Raw genomic sequence first — 22865 nt, forward strand, 5'->3', positions numbered from 1 at the left:
CTGTACTTGTGTACTTTTATACAAGGAAATACAGCAGAGTATTTAAGACGTGTGTGTGTGTGTGTGTGTGTGTGTGTGTGTGTGTGTGTGTGTGTGTGTGTGTGTGTGTGTGTGTGTGTGTGAAATATGTTGTCTAAGTGCACTTGTATTGTGTTGAGAACCCCCTTGAAATGCTTTTGCCCAAGCAGCCTTCATGTTCGCAGCATTGTCATTTACAAGTGCGAAAACTTTCTCCGGTCCAAGGTCATTGATGACTGCTTTCAGTTCATCAGCAATGTAGGGGCCTGTGTGTCTGTTGTCCTTTGTGTCTGTGCTCTTATAGAATACTGGTCGAGGGGTGGAGACGATGTAGTTGATAATTCCTTGTCCCCGGACATTCGACCACCCATCAGAGATGACTGCAATGCAGTCTGCTTTGTCACTGGTTTGCTTGACCTTTGCTTGCCCTCTGTTGAACTCTCCATCCAGCAAATGAGTAGATAAAGCATGTCTGGTGGGAGGTGTGTATGCTGGGCGAAGAACATTCAGAAATCTCTTCCAATAGACATTGGCTGTGAGCATCAGAGGTGAGCCAGTTGCATACACTGCTCGAGAAAAACATTCATCAGCATTTCTCTGGCTAGGTTCATCCATTGAGTAAAAAAAAATTTTTTTCAAAATTCCCTAGCTTAACTTCCCATGGAAAGTTTCCGGAAAGTTTCCGGCAATTTACCGGAAAGTTTCCGGACATTTACCGAAAATTTTCCGCCCCTTTGCAACCCTAGTCATAATACATCTCAGGGGGTTAATACTAATAAAGAATTTCTATAAACCAACCATTGGTGGTAAATTTAGACCCTCTGCTGTTGTTTCCAGTTGGTTACATTCATTATCCATAATGTAATGGTTATGTTATTATCGTTCAATAGTCAGCAGATCATCAACACTTAAATTAATATTTAATGCTAAACTTTATGTGAGTATTAATATTAAGTTTGTTAAGTGTGTGAAGGCCTATTTGGCGCAGGTTCTTTCAGAATATCATTATTAAGTGCTGGGATCCATTATGACACGACAGTTCCTTGTGTCCAGTCCAACCACTCTATGGTCTTTCTGCAGCCACGTCTGACATAGCTGTGAATTATGTTTTAATAGTTTAAACATCAATGTGGTTTATTGGTCTCAATTGCCAGTAGGTGTGATTGTAAATGTGAGTAGCTGTTTGTCTGTCAGCCCTGCAATACGAAGGCGACCTGTCTGTGTTGTATCCGCCTCCTGTTCAAAGTCAGCTGGAACTGGGTCTGCCCCTCCCACGACCCTCAGGGGATCAGCAGTATCTCCTTTAAGAGTTGTTGCTATTGGTGAGAATTTACATTCAAATACTCTGTCTGGTTGTTTTTTGACGTACCAGTTGATAGTTGAAATTGCACGTTTCACTATTTAATCCATCCATTTAACACACTCTTATACATCTGGTGTTGATGGATAAATAATGTTGTAATTAATACAGATTTTATGTGCAATTAAGTTTTATGGTGCATGTCTGGTATGAATTTTAACAACAGCATGCACAGCAATGTAATTATACAGGGACACGTTTTGCCTGAGTTTAATTAATTACCAGACTACTTATCTGTCGGCTTTAATCAACATCAAACAAATGATCGACAACATAATTAATAGAAATGTTAAATGTTGCTGTCCTTGAACCTCGACAGCGAAGGATCAAAAGACAGAATTCATTTGTTTTCCTTATGTCTTATGTACTTGTACTTTATGGTTATTGGAAAATGCATTAGGTCCTGTTGAATCACATTTTGATGATCAAAAATTACGACGACTTATTTAGCACTTTTTTCAATTACATTGAAAGTAGAGTTATGAATTATACAAATGTACGTGAGCTGCACTACGTTGACAGATGCTAAAATCTAAGAAAAGAAAAGAAATGTAAATGTCTCATACATACTTCTAAAGGAGTAACACCTGTAGACATCTGTTACAGGAGTCACATTTCACTCCAGGGTGAATGTCTGCCCTTTTCCAGCTGTTTCCTACCGTAGACTCTTTTGATGTCACACTGGGAAATACTTTCAAATGTGAAGGTGGTGACGGTGCTGGAGTTGATGTTTTAATTGTGTCTTTAACAACATAAAATGCTACTACCAACACCCAACAGCAGACATGAAGAAAAGGAACCAGGGAATAGTATAGACATAGAGTAATAAACAAACTTCTAAAGGGTCTGTCTGAGATTTCATCAGACAAAGATGAACTGGAGGTGGTTTATTGGCATCATGATCACAAATAATTAGAGACTAAGGACGTTGTCAACGCAGTGTCTCTTCTTTACAACAAGATGAATAACACCAAAAGGTGTCTACCTTTCAAATTACTGTAAAAAAAAGACTAAGACCTGGCGGATCGCAATGACTCACGTACCGTACCAGCTGTCAGGAAAGATGTATGAAAGTCTGCCTCCGTTGGGAACTAATCTGTATGAACCTACATCACAAATGTTCTTCTATGTGCTTTGCATTGTACATACGAACAGAATCCAAATTATTGTAATATCAGCATTGTTTTAATGAACAGCATATTTAAATTCAGATTCTTCCGTGTATGTTTGAGTCAGTGTTCTGTGCTGACAGAAGGTTGAAGTGAGGCTGTAACCCAGACAGGTGACGTGGAACAATCTATTGTATTGTATTGTGTGTATTTCTGGTTTTTGGGTGGATGTCCAAGTTTTAGTTTGCTCATGTTTTTCTGTAAATAAAAGCATGTCAATATTTAGCAACTCTGGTAATAGTGTTCTGTTTTTTTTTTTTTTTTAAAGTAACCCACTGTTTGTGTGACAGGGTAGATTGTGGGGACACAATTGACAGTAATAACAAATACCAATCTTGAGGTCATTACAGCTGGAAACATGCAGCTAAACTGGGAGAACAAATATGTTATGATGAAAACAATGCTGTTTGTGTGAGTTTGGTGCACAACCAGCTGCTCTCAAAAGACCACATATTGATGGAGACAATGTTGTGTAGTTTTGTAGTGAGGGAGGAAGCAGTGAAGAAGCTGAAACCTCATTCAGAAGGAAATTTTGTGAAGGAGCCTTGTTGCCACCGCGCAGCTGCTGGAACTGGGCAAAGTAAAACTGTGCATTAGCATTGTGCGCTCCAATCTGCAAGAACAAAAGGCTGCTATGACTTTGAATACGCTGCTGAGTTTACGAAACTTCTTCGGGCACTGGTCGACGAGTTTCAGGACATGAAAAAAAACACAAGGAACTATATTTGTGAATCCTTGGATGTGGAACGAGCTGACGTGCCTAACAATCTCCAACATGACATCACTGAGCTGCAAAGCAAATACCTGCTCAAAACAACCTCCATCTCAATGAGTTCTATACACCGTATGTAAGCTCTGAGGATTTTCACATTCTGAGGAAACATGCACTGAAGTTTGCATCTGTTTGGGAAAACCGACTGTTGTGAGGAGCTCTGTTCAACTCTGACTTTTGAAAAGACTTTGACTCACGTCACGACCGACTGACAAAAACCTGGAGAACTAGCTGACAGTAACATCACCATCAGACGCTTCGCCAAAGAGAAGCAGTTCCAGCCATCACATTAGAGAGGTCAATGTGTTCCATGTGTTAAATCATTTAGTATGGCCATTTAAGGATGTTGTAAAAATGTATATGGTCCTTAATAGGAACAAGGTTTTCTGGCCCAATGACTGCTTGGATGGTAGCAAACCATGCTAAAATGTATCATGTGTTTCGGAAAGTGGTGACAAGTGAGAAGATTTGTACTTGATGGGCTGAGTGGTGCTTAATCACAAACATGGTTTATAAGAAGGGCAAATGACTTTAAGAAGTAATTTAGCCAATATATAATATAATGAATCTATTGTTGGTTGTCAATTTGACCCATAAACCTGTGAACATACGGTTTTACATTATACTGCCGTTTTAGTAGGGAGCATAAACAGAGGGCGTCCTGCTAGCTAAGCAGGCTCAGACCTTTTTCCCCACCACCATCTCCCAGCTGTCTCTCTGATCAAACACTGGTAGGACAATAGTCTTACTCTTTGTACAGACAGGTGAGTAAATACTAAGATAAGATAAAATAACATAAGATAAGATACAACTTTATTGATCTCACATCTTGGAAATCCCCTTGTTACAGCAGCAGACAGGTCCGAATGAGGTAGACAAGAGAATACAAATATAAAACAAGTCAACAGAATAAAAAAGAAAAAAATACTAACACTATGGTTAAAACTTTATCTGTCTTCAAGAGAGGTTAGTCCTTCAGAGAAAAACTCTCTTTCGGTTATCTGCTGTCATTCCTCAACAAGATAGATCATGATAATGCTTGTGCGCTGAAGTTAGGATAGTCTATGTAAAAGTGTTTTACTCTGTTGTTCTGGTTGGTAGAGGCAAATACCCTTATTTAGGAATAACAAAGCTAAAACATTTTAGAAACAGGCTTGTGCATAGGCAGGCATAAAACAACTTCATATGAATAATACTGATGGCTAAGTGAGCTGGGCTCCGAGGACCTTGTTAGGTCGCTCCTCTGTGAGCTGGGTGAGGACAGCAGCACAAATAGGAACAGATGAGGGTCGACAGAGAGAGATACATACAAAGAAAGCAGATAGTGATGTGTGAATGGTAGCCTCCTTACCTGTGTTGGGTTGTAGAGCTCCTGCAAGGCGTTGCGGGACCCTTTCCTACAGCAGCTGTCCGCCATGAAGGGGTTCCTCCGCATGACTGCAAAACAATAAGAACAAACTTTAAAACCAACCCGATCCAAAAAGGTAAACAAGGAAAACATATTCAGGGCTGCGAGGTAGATTTAATCGGAAACAGTAGGTGGACACAACACCTGTGTGCAGACCTGGAACCTAGCTCCGGGTGTGTCAATCAACCTGGAGCCCCATAGGACGCCACACAGGGCTCGAAATCTGAATGGATCGTTTCAGCACACATTTTCAAAAAGGTTGAGCAAGCAAAAGTGAGAGAGAGAGAGAGAGATACAATTTATCCCAGTGGCCAGCTGCAGTACTGCAACAGAAAAAATCCATGTCCAAAGACCATCAATGTAAGAGTTTATAAAACTGTGACTTGTGTAATAAGACATGTACACATCCTAGAAAAGCTATTGTACTTGTGTGTCATCATCTCACAAAAAAGTCTGCTGGTCAATGAGGCCAGGCAAAGGCTGCATATATAGTGAAACATACACACGCTCACTTTGATATACTTATGTGTATGTTTGCTTTCATTTTCTAAGCCTCCTTGACAGGAAGTGGTTTGACAAATCTGATTGCTTGATGCTATGTGAAGTTGAAGTGTGGGCGCTGTCCATTTGAAACAGGTTTCCGAATGTGTCTGTGTGTTTTCATCTTTTTACTTTTGTAAAACCTTTGGAATTTTTATTTGTGGCATGCTAAAATGTAGTATTACAGTTATACAAATAGAAAAGACAGAGGAGTCTTTATGTAAAAGTAGCAGACAACAACGAACATTAGCCACCATGACCTTCTGGAAATACCAGACCAAGTAGTTTGTAGCAGAAAAACTAAAAGGAGATTGTTATTTCTTTTTTAAAACACAACATAGCCTCACTTATGGAGAAGGAGGCCAAACGAGTCCAAACATAGAAGCAATGATTTTCATTTGGCTTCTGCTTAAGACTTTATTATAAGGAACTCTAACATAGCTGCACCATTGACCTCTGTTTCATAAGGGTTTGTCACACAGCCCACTTCAAGAGGAGGTTTGTTGTCTTTCTCTAATGACGTGCACAAGAGATCTTTTATCGCAGGACTCACTCCCTGTGAAATCCTGCTCCTCTGTGTTTTGTTCTAGATGGACAGTTCTTCAAGGATGCCACTTTGGGAACCATCACTTTAAACAACTTTTAAACCGATGCAAGTAGGAAGCAGAAAGCTTAAGGGATAAATTATTAGAGCAGTGACCATATGCCAAGGGCGAAGTCACAGTTCAGCATTTGTTTGGCTGGCTCTCAGCTCTTTACACAACTCAATACAGAGCAGTAGCTGCTGGCAGTGGCTCAGTGGGAGCAGCCAGCGCAACACTCCGCCCCCGCCGACACACTCTCTCCAATGACTCTGGATGGAAAAGTGCTGAAGGACGGCACAGGATCCTCAGGAAAGAAAATGAGCCACTAAGACGGCAGCCAAGGGTTTAATGGGAAGTTATTCCACACGTCATCTGCCTCGTGTTCACAGATGAACATGTGTTAGAGAATATATGCAGTTATGACTTTGAAGGCATTTAATAAAATGCATAAAGTGTATCTTCTGGTGAAAAGGAAGTTATCACTACATTAATATGCATGAGAAACATGCTGACGAGGGAATAATATGGCTTTGACCTGACTGTATTCTTGTTCTGCTGTGTGTCCAATGCATTAGTGTGTAGGATTATTCTGTGAATGTGTTCACATGCTTGGTCAATAGAGTAAGGATACAAATTTGCATATGTGCTCTGTAAAGATGATTATGTCAGATTTCACATTTGCAGCTGCACAAATCAGGTGTCTCCACATTCTATTGTCTGTATTTTTATCAATTCTAGTTTATTTAATATTTTTTTTTGCTGCTGTACTGGTCAAAGGATTTCAATTATTTTACTCTCACCTTCATCTCACACATCGGAGGAACACCAGACAGTTCCCATTTCACAGGAGGCTGTTGATTCTTTTTTAAATCCTGGCTAAAAATGAAGGAATGGAGTGTGCTGAGGTTGGAGCAGACTACAGATTATCCCAGTACCCCTGTAAGTGTAGTGTTAGCCCTCTGTTGTCCCCAAACCAAACCCACAGACTGAGCCCCTGAGAGGGACGGAGCTGAGCACTTGTTAGTGTAACAAGCCCCAACAGACAGCAGTGACCTTCAAACACTGAGGGGAGAATAGAGAAATGTCTTTACATTCAATATGCACACACACACACACACACACACACACACACACACACACACACACACACACACACACACACACACACACACACACACACACACACACACACACACACACACACACACACACACACACACACACACACACACACACGCTGATGATTGATAACCCTGTTGCTACAGAGGCTCTTTATTTATGCTGTTCAACCCTCCATCCTTCTGTGGACGATGTATACAGGCAATTACCATATTCTCAGAGGAGGAGAGCTCTCAGTGCAAGAATACACTCATTGAATATCTGCTTTCCTGGCTCGCTCATGCAGAAGAGCATGCACACACATGCACACACTCCCACTTCCTGCAAACTGAATCAGCAGCGCAGTGGTGATTAGTGTGGACAGGCTTGAGGTGTAGCTCAAGGTGTGTGTGTGTGTGTGTGTGTGTGTGTACATGTGTGTGTACATGTGTGAATGTCTGCACCACGTGGCATTGAAAGTGGTCAGCAGTGACAAACATAGACAAGATTTGTAGTTGCTGGGCTGAGTGATGCTTAATCACAAGCATAGTTCTTAAAGAAGACAAACGACTTTAAGAAGTAATTTAGCCAATATAATGAATCTACTGTTGATTGTCAATTTTAATTTCAATATATAAGCGTCTTTTTAAATTATACTGCAGTTTTAGTAGGTAGTATACACAGAGGGTTCCCTGGTAGCTAAGTATTACATTACATTAAAATATAAACATTTAGCTGATGCTTTTATCCAAAGCGACTTACAATAAGTGCATTCAACCATGAGGGTACAAAGTACAATTAGTCTTCAAAAAAGCCAAACTACTAGTGCTACATGTAAGTACAATACTTTTTATTTTAAAGCAGGCTCAGACCTCTGTCACCACCACCGTCTCTCCACAGTCTCTCTGATCAATGAAGAAGAAGAGTCATTCAAACCGAAACCTATATTATCCTGTCATTTTATGCAGGAAATCATGAAGTTACAGCAGGTGCCATGTGTCATGTGTGGCATTCACATAATACTGCTGCAAATACACTCAAACATTCTGAGGGTGATTTTAAGTCTGCAAAGCATAATGATTAATATAAAAATTTGAATTTACAGATCCATAGAATTTGTATTCACTCACTTGACTTTGAGTTTATCCTCCTGAAATAAAAATAGCACCAGAAAAGGTAGGTTTTACCTGCTCTGTTTTCCAACAGTATCAAATGGGTAAAAACTACTACTTGTGAAAACTTTTATTTCAGAGTGGATAATGCAGAATTAAAAAAAAGTAAGCACCAGTAATATATTGATTTTGAACTGTAACTGTATTTTTACTCATATTTTGTCCTCTATACATAACTCAGTTACATGTACTTCATTACTCCCCAACACTTCACCCAGTCTGGAACAACAGGAACATAAGGTCATCCCATGGTCCACTGCCAACACCTGGCTCAGTGGTTGTTGGGAACTGAGCCGGAAACTGCCATCATTCAAAATCCTCTCACCTGCACTGGCTGGCTGGATTCCGCCGGGCTGGAGCAGGTTTTATTTATTATGTGATTTTGATATATATATATATATATATATATATATATATATTAGGAGTTTTTGACTTATTTTTATGTTTAGGTTAAATATACTTTAAAAATGTTAACAGTTAATATGTTAAATTTCAACTTCCTCATAGTTTTGTGCTTTTTTAAAGAAAATAGTATCGGTTCTGGCACTGTTTAGCCACTGGAACAGTTTTAAAACTATCAATTTAAATTTAAATTTAAATTAATTTAAAATAAATCAGAAATTTGAATATGATATCAATTGATGATGATGATGCAAGCTCATAGTTCCCCCTACCCAAGTCTTTCACTCTTCATCATATTACAAAACGTTTTGCTGAAAACACTGAAATCTGGCAAGATCCTGTGAGATGGGTAAATATATTGATAGGGGCAATTCATCAACACCCTGACATGTTAGGGGCATGTCCCCTCCTCCTCTGGCTGTAATGCTCTCAGCATGTCCCTGCCAGCTCAAACACCAGCGGCCCAGTCAGTGTGTGTCCTGAAGGAAAGTGTTGCTCTGTGTGCTGAGTGCACAAACATCCATACACAGCACACACTCTATTCAGCTTCATTCATACTCTCTCTTCATCCTCCCAGTTTCCATCATCCCGCTGCAGAAAACCCTTCCATGACAACTTCACTGGTTCCTTTAACAGCAGGTGGAGCAAAGCTGGGAAACTTCCAGCTCAATACAACAAGCAGGCCCCTCTGTCCTCCACTGAGAACCCCAGGGAACACTATGAGTGCTTCCTAATAGACTTACTGTTATGCTCCCAACACTTCTACCCAAAGCATTGCTCCTTTAAATAGAGATACAGTGTGTCAGAATCCTACCAGTTCCACAGTTCCCTTAAAACATCCAAAATGTCGGTTGCCTTTGAAATGAGAAAGGACACGTACCACATGAAGCTGCCTGTAACTTGTGTTTCTGTGTGCGTTTTACTTTCTACAGAAAATGATACGACTGAGTAATCCCTCATTATAGAAGAAAATACTGCTACAGTACATGTAAGAACAGTGTTGTGTTTACAGTCTGATCAGCTTTCTCCATGTGGCCAAACATCATCTTATGTAGTTTCAAGTTTGTGAGTAGAAGATGAATAATTCTAGTTCCATCTTTGACATCCAGTGAATTCAAAGTCCACTTGATTGTTTGTCACCTGACCCGATTTCACTTATCAGAAAGAACGGGGACAAACTGGGGCTGGACAAAATAAACGAAACATCCTGCAAAGTCAAAATCTTCTTTTTATACTGTCAGAGTTGGTGATTAAGCCTGAAAGTTAACTCCCCTTAAAGAGCAGGCCCACTCCTGCACATGCTCAGTACACAGCTGCAATCACGCACAGCATCTGCCGCCATCTATCAGCAAAGGATTATGGTCCGCTGGAGGAGGATTAATTTGTCACTAATCTTACCTTCACAGTGGGAGAGGCTAGAGACGCACTTCCAACTGGACCACACACAGACACACACACACACACACACACACACACACACACACACACACACACACACACACACACACACACACAACTTCTTTACTGCTTTGTGTGTAAGTGTGCATTGTGTTGTTATCGTCCTCCACAAAACTGAAGTGCTGCAGCTTAATTGGGATTTAAATGAACAATGCAAGTGGAGCAGAGAGGAGGAGATACAGGTGATTAGCAATGTTGGCACAACTTCATTAAACAAAGATCAACAAGAACTTGGGGAAATGACTTTCTCTCTCTCTCTGTGTCTGTCTGTCTGTGTGTGTGTGTGTGTGTGTGTGTGTGTGTGTGTGTGTGAGAGAAACCAATCAAGTCTCCGGTCATGATTGGCTGTTTGCGTCTCTTCCTGGTTAGAGTGCTCTGTCTAATCCCTTTAATGATTATTACTAACATTAAGATAATACACAAGCAATTCCAGCTTCATCAGTCCTCACCTCGGGCTCACAGACAGAGTCGGGACCAGAGAGGAGACTCTTCGCTTCGTACATTTCTACTTTACTGAGCTTCAGCTGCACTTCATCATAATCGGACAAGCACTGACTGACAGCTATTCACAGCAAGAGACAGGAAGTGTCAGTCAATATAGGGTGAATTTGGGTAATCTGGGACATTTTTTGCAATTAAGATTTTATCTGTGACTTATTCTGATATCTGTTTTACACATTATATCAACATATTATAGCTTTCTGTAATCCTTAAGATGGGTTCTAACCACACCAGAATAAAGAATGGAGATATCATACTCACATGAGACATGGCACAGCTTTTAATGTAAAAAAGAAAATTCTGCCCAAATTGAATCTAGCATCAAATTTAGGCACAGGACACTTAAGCAGCAAGGACAGCAGGGGGCATGATGAAGAAGAAGACTGAAGGAGCTCAGATCCAGTCACAGAGCAGAAGATCGTTCAGACAACCCCTGACAATCATGTCAAGTCAATTTGACTTATATAGTGCTAACCCCTAACTGTAACCACAAGAGGAAACGACAACAAAAGTAAATATATAGAATTTTTTTCAAATCAAATTAAAGTTTGGTTCATCTAGACTATTTAACAGTCAGATCACACTGTTGTGAAAGATTTCTATACCCAAATTAAATACTCACTATAAGTGATGTGGGCAAAAAGTCAGTCCCCTTCAGTGTGGTATGATTATGAACCTGATCATGTTTATGTGTGTGTCCCTGTGTCCCGTTGGGGCGTACGTCTGGTTTACTGCTGTGATTGTCTTTCATGCTCAAGCAGTGAAAAGTGTGAAATAAATGGGCTCAGCAGCAGCATATGGTGTATCACAAGTCAAATCAAAGCAGTGTGTGTTAACAAAAAAGTATTACAAGGTCAACCCACCCCCCCTCCCCCTATAAATAAAACAATAAACATACTGTTTCTTCTGCCTGCTGATATATAGCCTGGCAGAGAGCGTTGGTTAATATTTCAAAGTTTAAGATACATTTCTCTGAGAATTTTTCTGTCATGAACCAAATATTATTCAGCAAAGTATTACATTCCACAGATCTCCCTGTCAGTTCTTTTCATAAGGGCTATGATGGTATTATCATAGAAGGACATGAAAGGCATGATGCTGTTGCTAATTCAGACTTATTTGTCATGCTCTAATTTGAGAATCACAAACTACACAATTGGTGGAGACTGAAATCCCACAGACCAACGTCTCCAAGCTTGGATAAATAAAACCACAAATGTCTGGAAACCTCGACCTACTCCCGAGCATGATGTCACCTTCTCACATCGGCTCTTTCCCACAGACCCAGGAACCCTGAGTCAGAGCTGCCCTCACTGCCTGACTCAACGCTCACTAAAAAGGAAAGGAATTCAAACCCAGTAGCCTTAAGATGGGAACCAAGACCACAACTTCACTTCACTCGGGCTCATTCACGACACCATCAACACACACGGTTGAGCACCAGGCCACATGTGTCAGCACGGAAACTGTTAGCAAAGCATGAATCAGACAGATAGTGGAAAAAAAGTTACAATTTGAGAAAGACTTTCATGTCAGGCAGTCTTTATTTATGTATTTATATTTAAGGGAAAACTTAGAACCAGCATTTCCACACTCTGTGACAGTGAAGTCTAAAAAAGGAAATCATGTTGCATGCAGGGACATTTTTTTGGTAGAGAAAGCACTGGGTTCATTACTCCCTTTAAAAGGAGGAATGTTTTTGCAAAGCTATTTTCAACTGAGCAAGTGAAGAAATTAAGAATGTAAACAATATAAAGTTTTGTGTTGGAGGTTCAAGTTGGAGGTTTGAAAGTAGATGAGGGGATCACATGGGGGGGGGGGGGCGCACACACACACACACACACACACACACACACACACACAATCTGCAATAAAGAGTGTTATCTGATCCCTGAGGTTTGATAACAAGCCGGCAATTTGAGCTGACAGGCAGACAGACAGTTAAAGAGACAGACCTTTAGAGAGGCAGGTAGACAGGCAGGTAGACAGGCAGAAAGACAGACAGACCTTTAGAGAGGCAGGTAGACAGGTAGAAAGACGGACAGACCTTTAGAGAGGCAGGCAGACAGACAGAAAGACGGACAGACCTTTAGAGAGGCAGGCAGACAGACAGAAAGACGGACAGACCTTTAGAGAGGCAGGTAGACAGGCAAAAAGACAGACAGACCTTTAGAGAGGCAGGCAGACAGACAGAAAGACGGACAGACCTTTAGAGAGGCAGGTAGAAAGACGGACAGACCTTTAGAGAGGCAGGTAGACAGGCAGAAAGACGGACAGACAGGCAGGCAGGTAGACAGGTAGAAAGACGGACAGACCTTTAGAGAGGCAGGTAGACAGGCAGAAAGATGGACAGACAGGCAGGCAGGTGGACACAAAGTATGCTGGCCACTGTCAATGCAAAGCGGCAACAAAGGCACTTAATTCAAACTACAGACTGAAATGGTTTTAGTCATTGCTGCTTCTCACTGCCTGCACTCCAAGGTCTTATGAATAAAACATTTTAGGTTGGAGAAACATTCTCAGCTGACGACAGGTTGTGAGTAATTGATGAGGGGTTTTAGCTATGAGAATCCTTCTAGGAAGGAGAGATATTAAGCAGTAATGATGAGGACCTGAGGGGGGTGACTGAGTTCACATGACTAGATTTGTGTTTCAAATCTGCCTGCAGGGCAAGGCCGAAAAGCACAATTAACCTGGGTCATGATCGGAATAGTGTAATCTTATTACAAAAAATAAGTAATTGTAGTCAGCCCCCCAGATTACATTTGAAAAAATGTGTCAGAGTAATGCTATCATATAAAAACAAAAGTGCGTATGCTATACAGGGTTCCTTTGACAAGTGCTGCAAAAAATGTTGTTCAATCAAGATGGAAGGAAGCTACAAGCAAAGACATGTTGTGACATTAAATGATCACTATGCAAAATGCATTTTATTTTCATTAATTGTTTTGATGCCATTAGCACCTACAACCAAATTGCACCTAAAATCACTCTTGACTGCATTATTGTTAAATAATCCTTAACACTTTACAGATTACTAATAGGTCACAAGTTGATGCATAAATGGAAATAAGTCTCGGGTTGACAGGTGAGAGATTGTGAGTGATTTAAATGAAAAACTCCTTTTGAATCATCTCCATTCACTGCCTGGATTCCCTGTTTAATATTAAGTGCTTATTAAACATGAATGAGATACAGCTCAGAATCCTGTCTAAGTGGTTAATCGTAAAGGCGTATGAAGCAGATTATGTCAGTCTAAGCATTTATTCATAGGCTGTACTTCTGTATTGAGCTAAATGCTAATGTCAGGTTGCAACAAGGAAAATGCTAACAATGGGCAGCTGTGGCTCATGGGGAAGGTCGATGGTTTGATCCCAGTCTTGGCCATTCTGCGTGCCGAAGTGTCCTTGAGCAAAATACTGAACCCCAAACCTTGAAAAGTGCTATATAATATTATATAATTTATTCATCATTTAACATGCTGCAGGAGGATCTCTTTGCAGGTCTCTGACCAGTGTCCTCCTCTGCGAGAGAGAAACATCAACTTCCTGTTCAACACCTCCCATGCTGGAGTCATGGTCTGCTTTGGTCAGGAAATATAGCTTCTTCATGATGAGGCCTAAACCCTGAACTTTCTTTATTGACAGTGATTCTCCTCCAACACAACACTTGTCATTTATCACATAATGTATCACATCTGTAATCTACATCAGATTCAGTCGACCTTTTGCGGTTGGGTGCGGCTCCATATATTTCTTCCTAATCCTCCCAGTAATGTACAGTTTATGGTTCTGTGTTTTGGCCAATATTTCATTTATTCATTTGTATACTTTATTTAGTCCATTTAGCTATTGTAAATAAATTAGGCATTGATGGCTTGGTTTATTGTCAGTCAATCTGTCTGCCACAGGTGGGCACTGAAAGATGTACTATATCAACCCTCTCTAATTCCATGTAAATCCATTTAATAATTTCAGGGTTGATATATTTGTGTGGAACATTTCAATCTATACAGCTATGCTATTAAAAGCTCATTCTATGACAAAAGTCAAGTCATTAACCGGGAGACAGTCGGCAGCCCAAGAGAGATCATCATCCATTGCCATAGACTCTTGGCAGAAACAGTGAACACCCCCACCCTCCCACATCAAATACAGTGCATTTTCTTTTATGGGTTAATAATACAGTTATTATATTTAATAATCCCTTTAGCCTCCAATAATTTTCTCTAGGCAGGGTGGCATAACCGTGGAAAACTGCAGATACTAATTTTTTTATATTCAAGAGACAACCAGCTGAGAAAGCTGCTCCTCACACTTGGAATTTAAATGAATAAATTCACTGTGAAATGTTCCCCGAAGCATTTAGAAATACCCTAAAACTCAGATTCCTAAAGGCAAAAAAGCATGCAGGAGTCACAGAAATAGAGCTGCTAATGCATTTACATCACATTCGGCTTCTTGTCTGCAGCTGAACAGTGACTGCAGTCTTAGAAAAGATCTAAGAAAAGCTTTAATTCCCCAAAATTACCAACCCACAGAAACGACCAGGGATCAAATCCACAGAGGCCCGACAACAGATGTTAAAAATAGAGTTGAATATTACAGCGTCCTTGGCTTATTTACAGCGACAGAGAAGTGCTCCATCGGAGACAGGCAGAGGAAGAGCAGATAGGAAATTAAAGAGACTGTTTAAGATGAACAGGAGAAAGTGCCGCCCTGACTGTGGCATTAAGCACCGAATTGGAAAAATGACGCCCATGTGAGGCGATACCCAGACTGCTGCAGGCGAGGGAGGTTTCCAAGCTCAACTCATCTGGAAGTGTGAGGTTGCAGCTGCCACAGAGACCACACACTCACAGGGATCATCAATGTCAATGCTGCCAAACACATGGTAGGAGTTCTTTTAGGATAAAGAGCATGACTAGATGCAAGGGCAAGGTTAACCCTAACCTCTAAAAGTCCTGGATTAACATGTTCTAACTCCTTTTTCTAATTAAAAAAACCATAAATGTTAAAAACCAACAAACGGTGTGTTTACTGGATAGCTGATTCTACCTGCTTACAGTCAAGTTAGGCAAAGCCAAGCGTCTCATTGATTTGGACATTGGGGCTGATATAACCAGGTTGGTCTAGACTTTTGAAGTTGCAGTTGACAGTCAAAGATCAAATCATAGAGAAGCATAAGTGTCTCGACTCGTGAGCATCAGTCAGACCTTTACAAGTGACACCATGAGAGTAAAGCAAGTCTTTTGTTACTTCGCACAGTTACAGAAAAACACTCTAGAAATATGTCCTTTCTTTCAAGACACCTTCCTCAATGATTAACAAAGAAATCCCCCAGCAGATGGCTGGGTCAGAAGCAGAACAACGACGCTGTTTGAAGCATACTGAGGTCTCAGCGTTAACATGAGCCTGTATGCTTGGGCATCACACCTGTTTCATAACCTGAGAGGTTAAAATCTTCTAGCGAAATTGGACTGATGTAAAATCTATGATGCAAAAAGTCTCTTCTTACGTTCTCTGCTTCTAATGAGGCCATTTTTACAAACTGAGTAGCCAGCTGCTGTGCTCAATATCCCTATGAATGGTGGATTCGTGAACATCAGCACTTCTGTGAGCTTTCAAAGACACTCCTCTTCATCTGTGTAGAGCCCTTCTGCATTGCTTTTTTATTCATACCAGACAGCAAATGGGCTGAATGGTAAATCAACTTTATTCATATAGCGCTTTTCTAGTCTTGATGACCACAGCGCTTTACAGTACAGTTTTTTGCCATCCACACACACATGTGTGAATAGTGCATCTATGGGCAGCACTTTTTCTATGAGGGGTAATTTGGGGTTCGGTATCTTGCCCAAGGACACTTCGGCATGCAGGTTAACCTTCTGGTTAGAGGACGACCACTCTAGCCCCTCAGCCACAGGCGCCCCCAGTCCATCCATTTAAAAATCTATTTATTTTTTACGGAGACACTCTGGATCAAAGTGTCTGCAGAACCTCACACGATGTCTTTCCAGTCATCCAACAAAATTTGTTGATTAAATGTAATTTGTTGCAGAATGATGCAGCACCTGACCACAAACCAGCGGGAGGCTTTGTCATGAAACGCTGCTGAATGAAGTCAGTGCCGCTGAGCTGTGTTCACAACACAGCAGGGAGGGTTGTATCCTCCAGGAGTCAGCTGCTGTTGCTGAATCAGGTCACTGGATCAGATTAAAGTACAGGGAGGAGAGAGAGGTCACTACTGCTGGAGTACACACACACAGACACACGCACGGAAGCATGCATGCACACACACATTCACAAATGCACGCACGCACACAGAAAGAGAGAGACGGGGAGAAAAAAGAGAGACAGAGAGCGAGAGAGAGAGAGAGAGAGTTGTAACCTTAACTTAGCCATGACCACAGACCAACACATCAGCTTTTGTCCCCAGCTGGACAAACCAGTGTTTTTAGTGCTTAATCATTTCTGTATTTCTCTATAATAACATTGCAAGGTCTTGGGCTTACTATGTGCCTTGAGATCTTTTATGTTGTGATTTAGCGCAACACAAATTTAATTGAATTTGATTTAATTGAAATAATCGGAAATTTGAAAGAACTTGAACTTGACATAGAAAAGCAACCAGGAATTTCAGAATACACCAAAAAATACACAAATGTGCAATTCCGCAAAATAAAAAGATAATAGACCCCTTGTGCCTGTCACCTTTATTCTCGTGCCATCTTCATGTGTTTGACAATTACTGGTCTTATTGCAATTGAACTTGCTGAGAATATTCATGGTCCACAGAGGACAGATCCTAATATTTCTCATGACATGCAGAATGATCCATTCTTCTTCAGCTTCCCAGAGGAAGGACTTTAATATTAATAAACCTGTAGTCTATTCAGTAGCACTATCCTGAGGACAACATTTACATTTAACCAGTTTTAGAGTAACAAATGTGACAGCCAATAGTCAAGTTTCAGACTTACATCTCTTTTTTTCCCCAGTTCTTTAATTGGCCACACTTTCTCCCTGCAGTAATAACACACACACACACACACACACGCACACACACACACACACAGACGCACACACACACACGCACACACACACAAGCAGCTCCGGTTGTCGTTTCAGTGATTTCATGCCAGTTCAGCTTCATTCAGTGTGAAAACAGTCCAGTTTCTCTGTCACCATCTGGGTGTTTTCAGAGATTACTTTCAATCTGTAGTGTTCTCACACATCCAAGGCAAAGCAGGGGCTTTCAAAGCCAAGTGCACACATGCACACATGCACATACAGTACATGAACACCGTGCCTCCGCATACACAGTGCAGACACGTTCCAGTTACAGCAATTTGAATCACGTTTTCAGCCAATATTCAATCCCTGTAATTTGGACCATTTTTTGGGGGCAAAACATAAATTAAAACCAGATTAAATAAATAAAACCCAGAAACTTGCTATTGTGGAAAACAATTTTCTCTCCACAAATTTGGGGTGGAAATTCCTCCTACCACTGAGATCTATAATTTCCCCAGCACTGCTGTCCTCATCCCTGCAGGTTTAGGGTCAGAGGTATCTGAAAATAGGTTGGAAATGAAGCAAAGATGATGGTTGTGTTGTGTTGAGCATGCCACTGTAGCACGTTAATATGGCAGACTGATACTGCCCGGATTTATGCATCTGTTTTAGATGCAAAGAATCCTGTAGATGTCCAAGCAGTGCAACTGAACCACCATTCACCTAAATATTCTATTTCTTATTCTAGACCTTACCTTCTCCTGGTGATGTAAGACTTTCACCCAACATGTGCTGGAAATCCAGTTGGCTCAGGCCAAATGGTAAAAATAGTGAATGAAACCTTGACTTTCTATCTAAATCTTACATAATAAGAGTTGAGGCTGAAACTAGTGTTAGCTGCTAATAATAATAATAATAAAACAGCATTGACATTACACACGGTCATTTCATCGAGTGGTCGGTGCAGCTTTAATGGTAAGAGGCTGTCCTCTGAAACCGTTTACCTACTTGAAAAAACCTCCAGTCTACTTGGTTGTGTGGGTGGCAAAACAATTACTGTGCTCGTTGGCAGTTAAGACTGATAAGAAAACTGCAGCACGACATTTATTTTTAAATGTCTTTTCTCTTTTTTGTATCCTGCTTATTTCATCAGCCCACTGGCACCCAGCGAGGACTCTTATCTGAGATACAGCATATCACTGAAGACATTGTAAAATGTGTATAGAAATAACTGCACTATCTGAAAGTGAAAAACGAATTCAACTGTAGACTTCGCAGATGGAAAGAAAAGCATATATGAAGATGTATATGGCTGCCGTGAGCACACACAGTACCATGAGAAAGATGAGCTCTGCCCGAGTTGAATGGGACTTTATAACAATTTACTGATGTACAGACAGATGGTGAGAGAGAGAAAAAGAGATTAAAGTGTAGGTGTAACAGATGCTGAAGCGTGTGACTCTCCACCATTGGCTCAGTTAATTGGCCCTCCTCTGTTCTCATGGCAAACATTGAGTGACTTGGCCAGTGAGCCTGTCCCTGTTTTGGCCAAGGGTCCTGCTGCAGAACCAGCCACAGCCTCAGAAAGTCATCGGCAGTTTATTCCAGCCGTCAAGGCATCGTCACTTCCTCCATTTGAAATTCATCTTGCACCTACACTTGATTGAAAGGTGATCCATCACACTGAACTTCCCGTAGCCTGTAGGTTTTTGTCAAAAACACACCAACACACCAAAATACAGCGCATCATTTTCGGTAGTACCCTTGCACAAACACACTAGGTCCTTAAGGCCAAGCTTCTGTCTCTATCAGTTTCATAGTAATAGAGAAAGATTGATAGTCGTCTAATGAAGGAAACGGTAGATCTGGATCCCCACGGGCATTTAGTCAATTGTTCCTTGGCCCAAAGCCTAACTGTTCTCCACTATGCATAAAAACCAATTCATCAGTTTTGCGTACTTCCTGCTGACACACAAACTAATAAAAAAGGTAGGTACACATTAAACAATGAAAGTCCACAATATCTCTATTGATGCACCTGGTTTGAAAAATAACAAGTCAAAGTATGATAAAGACGTTCAAAAGTCAATACTGCTGGCAAAAGGTACGAGACGCCACTTTTAGATGAGAATAGTTGCTTCCATCACGATAGTGTGCGTGTCAGTGTTGCTGAAATGTAAACTCAGCGGAGGCACTGTGTCTTAATGTAACTCATAAGACACATTGATTACAGGATGATTATTAAAATAACATGCTGGTAAATACTCAGAGTCCAACTACTACTCAACCCATCTCTCTCACACACACACACACACACACACACACACACACACACAGCTCTGTATGGCCCAAATGATTAAACAAATCAATCAAACTCTGCAATTAAGAAAGATAACACAATGTGGACACACACGGTATAACGAGAGGATTTGGCACCTACACAGGGGGAAAGTGTACGTGACAACAGTTCAAATTGGTCACACTATGTCAGTGTTTACAGCTGGTGGAAGGATTACTGCAGGTTAGAGGTAGGTCAGCATAAACTGTCCACTTCTTGTCCATGAATGAAGGGTGCGAGACGGACAGGTGGATGTGTGCAGTGTCAGCAGTAAAGTGGGGATCGTACCAGACTGTTGAAAAGGGAGCTGAGTTGCAAAGAAAAGATTTATAATTTACCAGACAATCTAATTTACCCCTCACCAATGGTGAAGGAGTTTAGGATAGTGATTTAGATAATGAGATCGCAGATACGAGCAGCCCAAATGATCTCTCTCCTAAGGCTGAGGAGGGTGAGGAGCCAGTTAGGGTGGTTCAGGCACCTGATTAGGAGGCCTCCTGGGGGCCTTCTTTCCAGGCACATCTAAATGCGAGGAGACCTCGGGGTAAACCCAGAGCTCGCTGGAGGTGATTACATATCCATCTGATTCATGTCTTCATTTCTAGCCTACTGGGTTACTGTAATGCACTTTTTACAGGCCTCCCGAAGAAAATAATAGAGCGACTCCAGCTCATTCAGAACTCTGCTGCTCGGCTGTGAACCAGAACCAAGAGGAGAGAACACAGTAGTCCAGTTCTAGCTGCTCTGCACTGATCACCTGTTACACACAGGATAGACTTTATGGTTCTCCTCCTTACATACAAGGCTCTGAATGGGCGAGGACCAAGTTACATAGCATTTCTTGTATAAAAGGTGCTATACATTTATTATTAATTATTAATAATATCTGGCCGAGGAATACCTCATGATCCCCCAGGAGGCGCTGGAAAGCATAGCTGGTGAGAGGGAGGTCTAGAAAACCCTGCTTAGCTTGCTGCGACCCAAACTCGAATAAGCGAAAGAAAATGGATGGATGGTTGCGAGACATCCTCAAGGTTCTTTTTTATTCGACTTGATAAAGCTCCTCCAGAGCCACAGAATACATCATTCAAATGTTTCAATTGATGAGTAATACTGTTAATTGCTATAGTAGATTGTCCATTTGGCTTTTAGAGTAACGTTAGCTTCTAGTAAGAAAGACTTGAAACTCTGATACAAAATGTGTTATGCCCGGGCCATACTGGGTGCGTGTGCAGCATGTGACAGCTGTGTTGCTGATCTGCTGTGTCTCGTGCACATCTGTTGTTCACACAGGGAGTGTGTCTGCTGCAGAGCTGCTACGTGAGGTTCTTAGTATGACTACTGTATTTCCTTGAACTTCAACTCAATGCCATAACACTACTACGCTAAGCCGTGCCTCTTTCCGACACCTATCTCAACAGTCATGTTTCCAGCTCCACCATATAATGCTTAAATAAAAAAAACATCTGCTTTTCTTATGCGTCAAGCAGCTTATTTGCCTTTTATGAGGTCGTGCTTATTTCCCCATATTTCATTCAAGCTGGCTGAATAAACACAAACAGCATAGGACAGAATACCTGACTTGTGAGCCTTCTCTGGAGGGAGCATTGTGTGCTGTGGGAATTAAATAAGTAAATGGTCTGTGTGCTTTTCTAGTCTTGATGACCACTCACAGCACTTCACAATACAGTTTTTCCAACCCACTCATTCACAAACATATTCATACAATGCATCTATGTGCAGCACTTTCTCAATGCTTGCCGGTACAGCCGTTGGGGGTGATTTGGGGTTCAGTATCATGCCCAGGGACCCATAGGGGAGACTGTTCTACCTCCTGAGCCCAATATGGTATGATGTTAAATTCTGATGCCTCCTGTACGATCCATCAAACATCTGATATGATGACTGGCTGTTAAGTGCTTAGTTGTGACCATCAAATATGAATGATGCCTCAAAAAACCATTAACTTCAACCATGTTCAATAGCAAGTCTCATATTTGTGCCAACCATTATTTTTCCAAAGGTTATTTTCTCCCACGGTGGGATGAGTTGAGGCTCAGGCTGAGTCACTGTGTCCTTGAAACATTATGCTGATCTTGGCGCTAAGTCGAGACCTGACTTGAAACAACAAATAAAGGTCATAGTATTAAACCCTGACAGAGAATGGTTGTGCTTTTTTCATTCAAAAGTTGCAGTTTGTCAAAATGCAACAATATCATCAGAATTTTAAGTTCATTAAGTCTGCATTGAATATTTTAAAAGTCGTTATACTAATCGTCATGAGGAAATACAGAGCAGGCTCTTCAAATCAATCGGGGGTGACAGAGAAAATCACATTTTTGGGGGGGGGGGGGGGGTTTTGGTTGTTTTTTTCAAAACTTCTCGTGGGACAATGTCACAACGTCTATTGTTAACAATTGTGTATATTTGTTTATGTTCTGTCGTAAACCAATACCGATTTTCCTCGTGACCTCAATCACAAAACTTTCTACAGCTATTGACGGGTAAAACCAAACAAATCCACAGTATATTTGACCAATTTGCTTCCTGACAACAAAATCTCTTCGGAAATCTCTTCGGAGAGGCAGGGTCGTTTCTTGTTTGCCTGGCTTCTTTTGACCGTGTGAGCATTTGTCGTAGTGCACAGCGGCCACAGTCAACTATGCTGTGTGTGCGCTTTCTTACAACAACCAGAATGTTATTAAATTCTATTAAATTAGGTTCAAACATGCAAATACCACCTGAATCAAGTGTCCGTTTTGTCTTTGTGATTAAATGAACTACACAGCACATACAGAAGCATAAACACATGTCTGTAGATCGGAGCGCTTGCCGCTCACCAAGCACTCTTTGTGGAGTGCCGGGCTGACGTCAGCTCAGCATTAGCGATATGTTGATACAACGCCTTGATCTACGTCACTGCGTGCTGTACAGTGAGTCTTTCAACAGAAAGGAGGGGAGAGGGAGAGTGTGTGTGGGGGGGTGGGGGGTGGTCAGCTCGAGTCAGCAGAAAAAAGATGGGTGCAAAA

General features: G+C 41.2%; 1 protein-coding gene across 3 annotated transcripts in view; it reads right to left on the bottom strand.

Moving 5' to 3' along the window:
- The window catches only part of chst11 (carbohydrate (chondroitin 4) sulfotransferase 11), a 68475-nt gene that overhangs the window by 15091 nt on the left and 30519 nt on the right, over window positions 1-22865 (bottom strand). For 2 of the 3 annotated variants that reach the window (XM_034578568.1, XM_034578567.1), the window contains exon 2: window positions 4671-4756. In XM_034578568.1, the coding sequence (XP_034434459.1) occupies window positions 4671-4756 (86 nt within the window). Of the gene's footprint in view, window positions 1-4670; window positions 4757-22676; window positions 22718-22865 lie in introns of those variants that run through there. The other variant, XM_034578569.1, reaches the window with a different exon arrangement.

This window comes from Hippoglossus hippoglossus, chromosome 23 (genome assembly GCF_009819705.1).
Source record: "Hippoglossus hippoglossus isolate fHipHip1 chromosome 23, fHipHip1.pri, whole genome shotgun sequence".
NCBI classification, from domain to species: domain Eukaryota; kingdom Metazoa; phylum Chordata; class Actinopteri; order Pleuronectiformes; family Pleuronectidae; genus Hippoglossus; species Hippoglossus hippoglossus.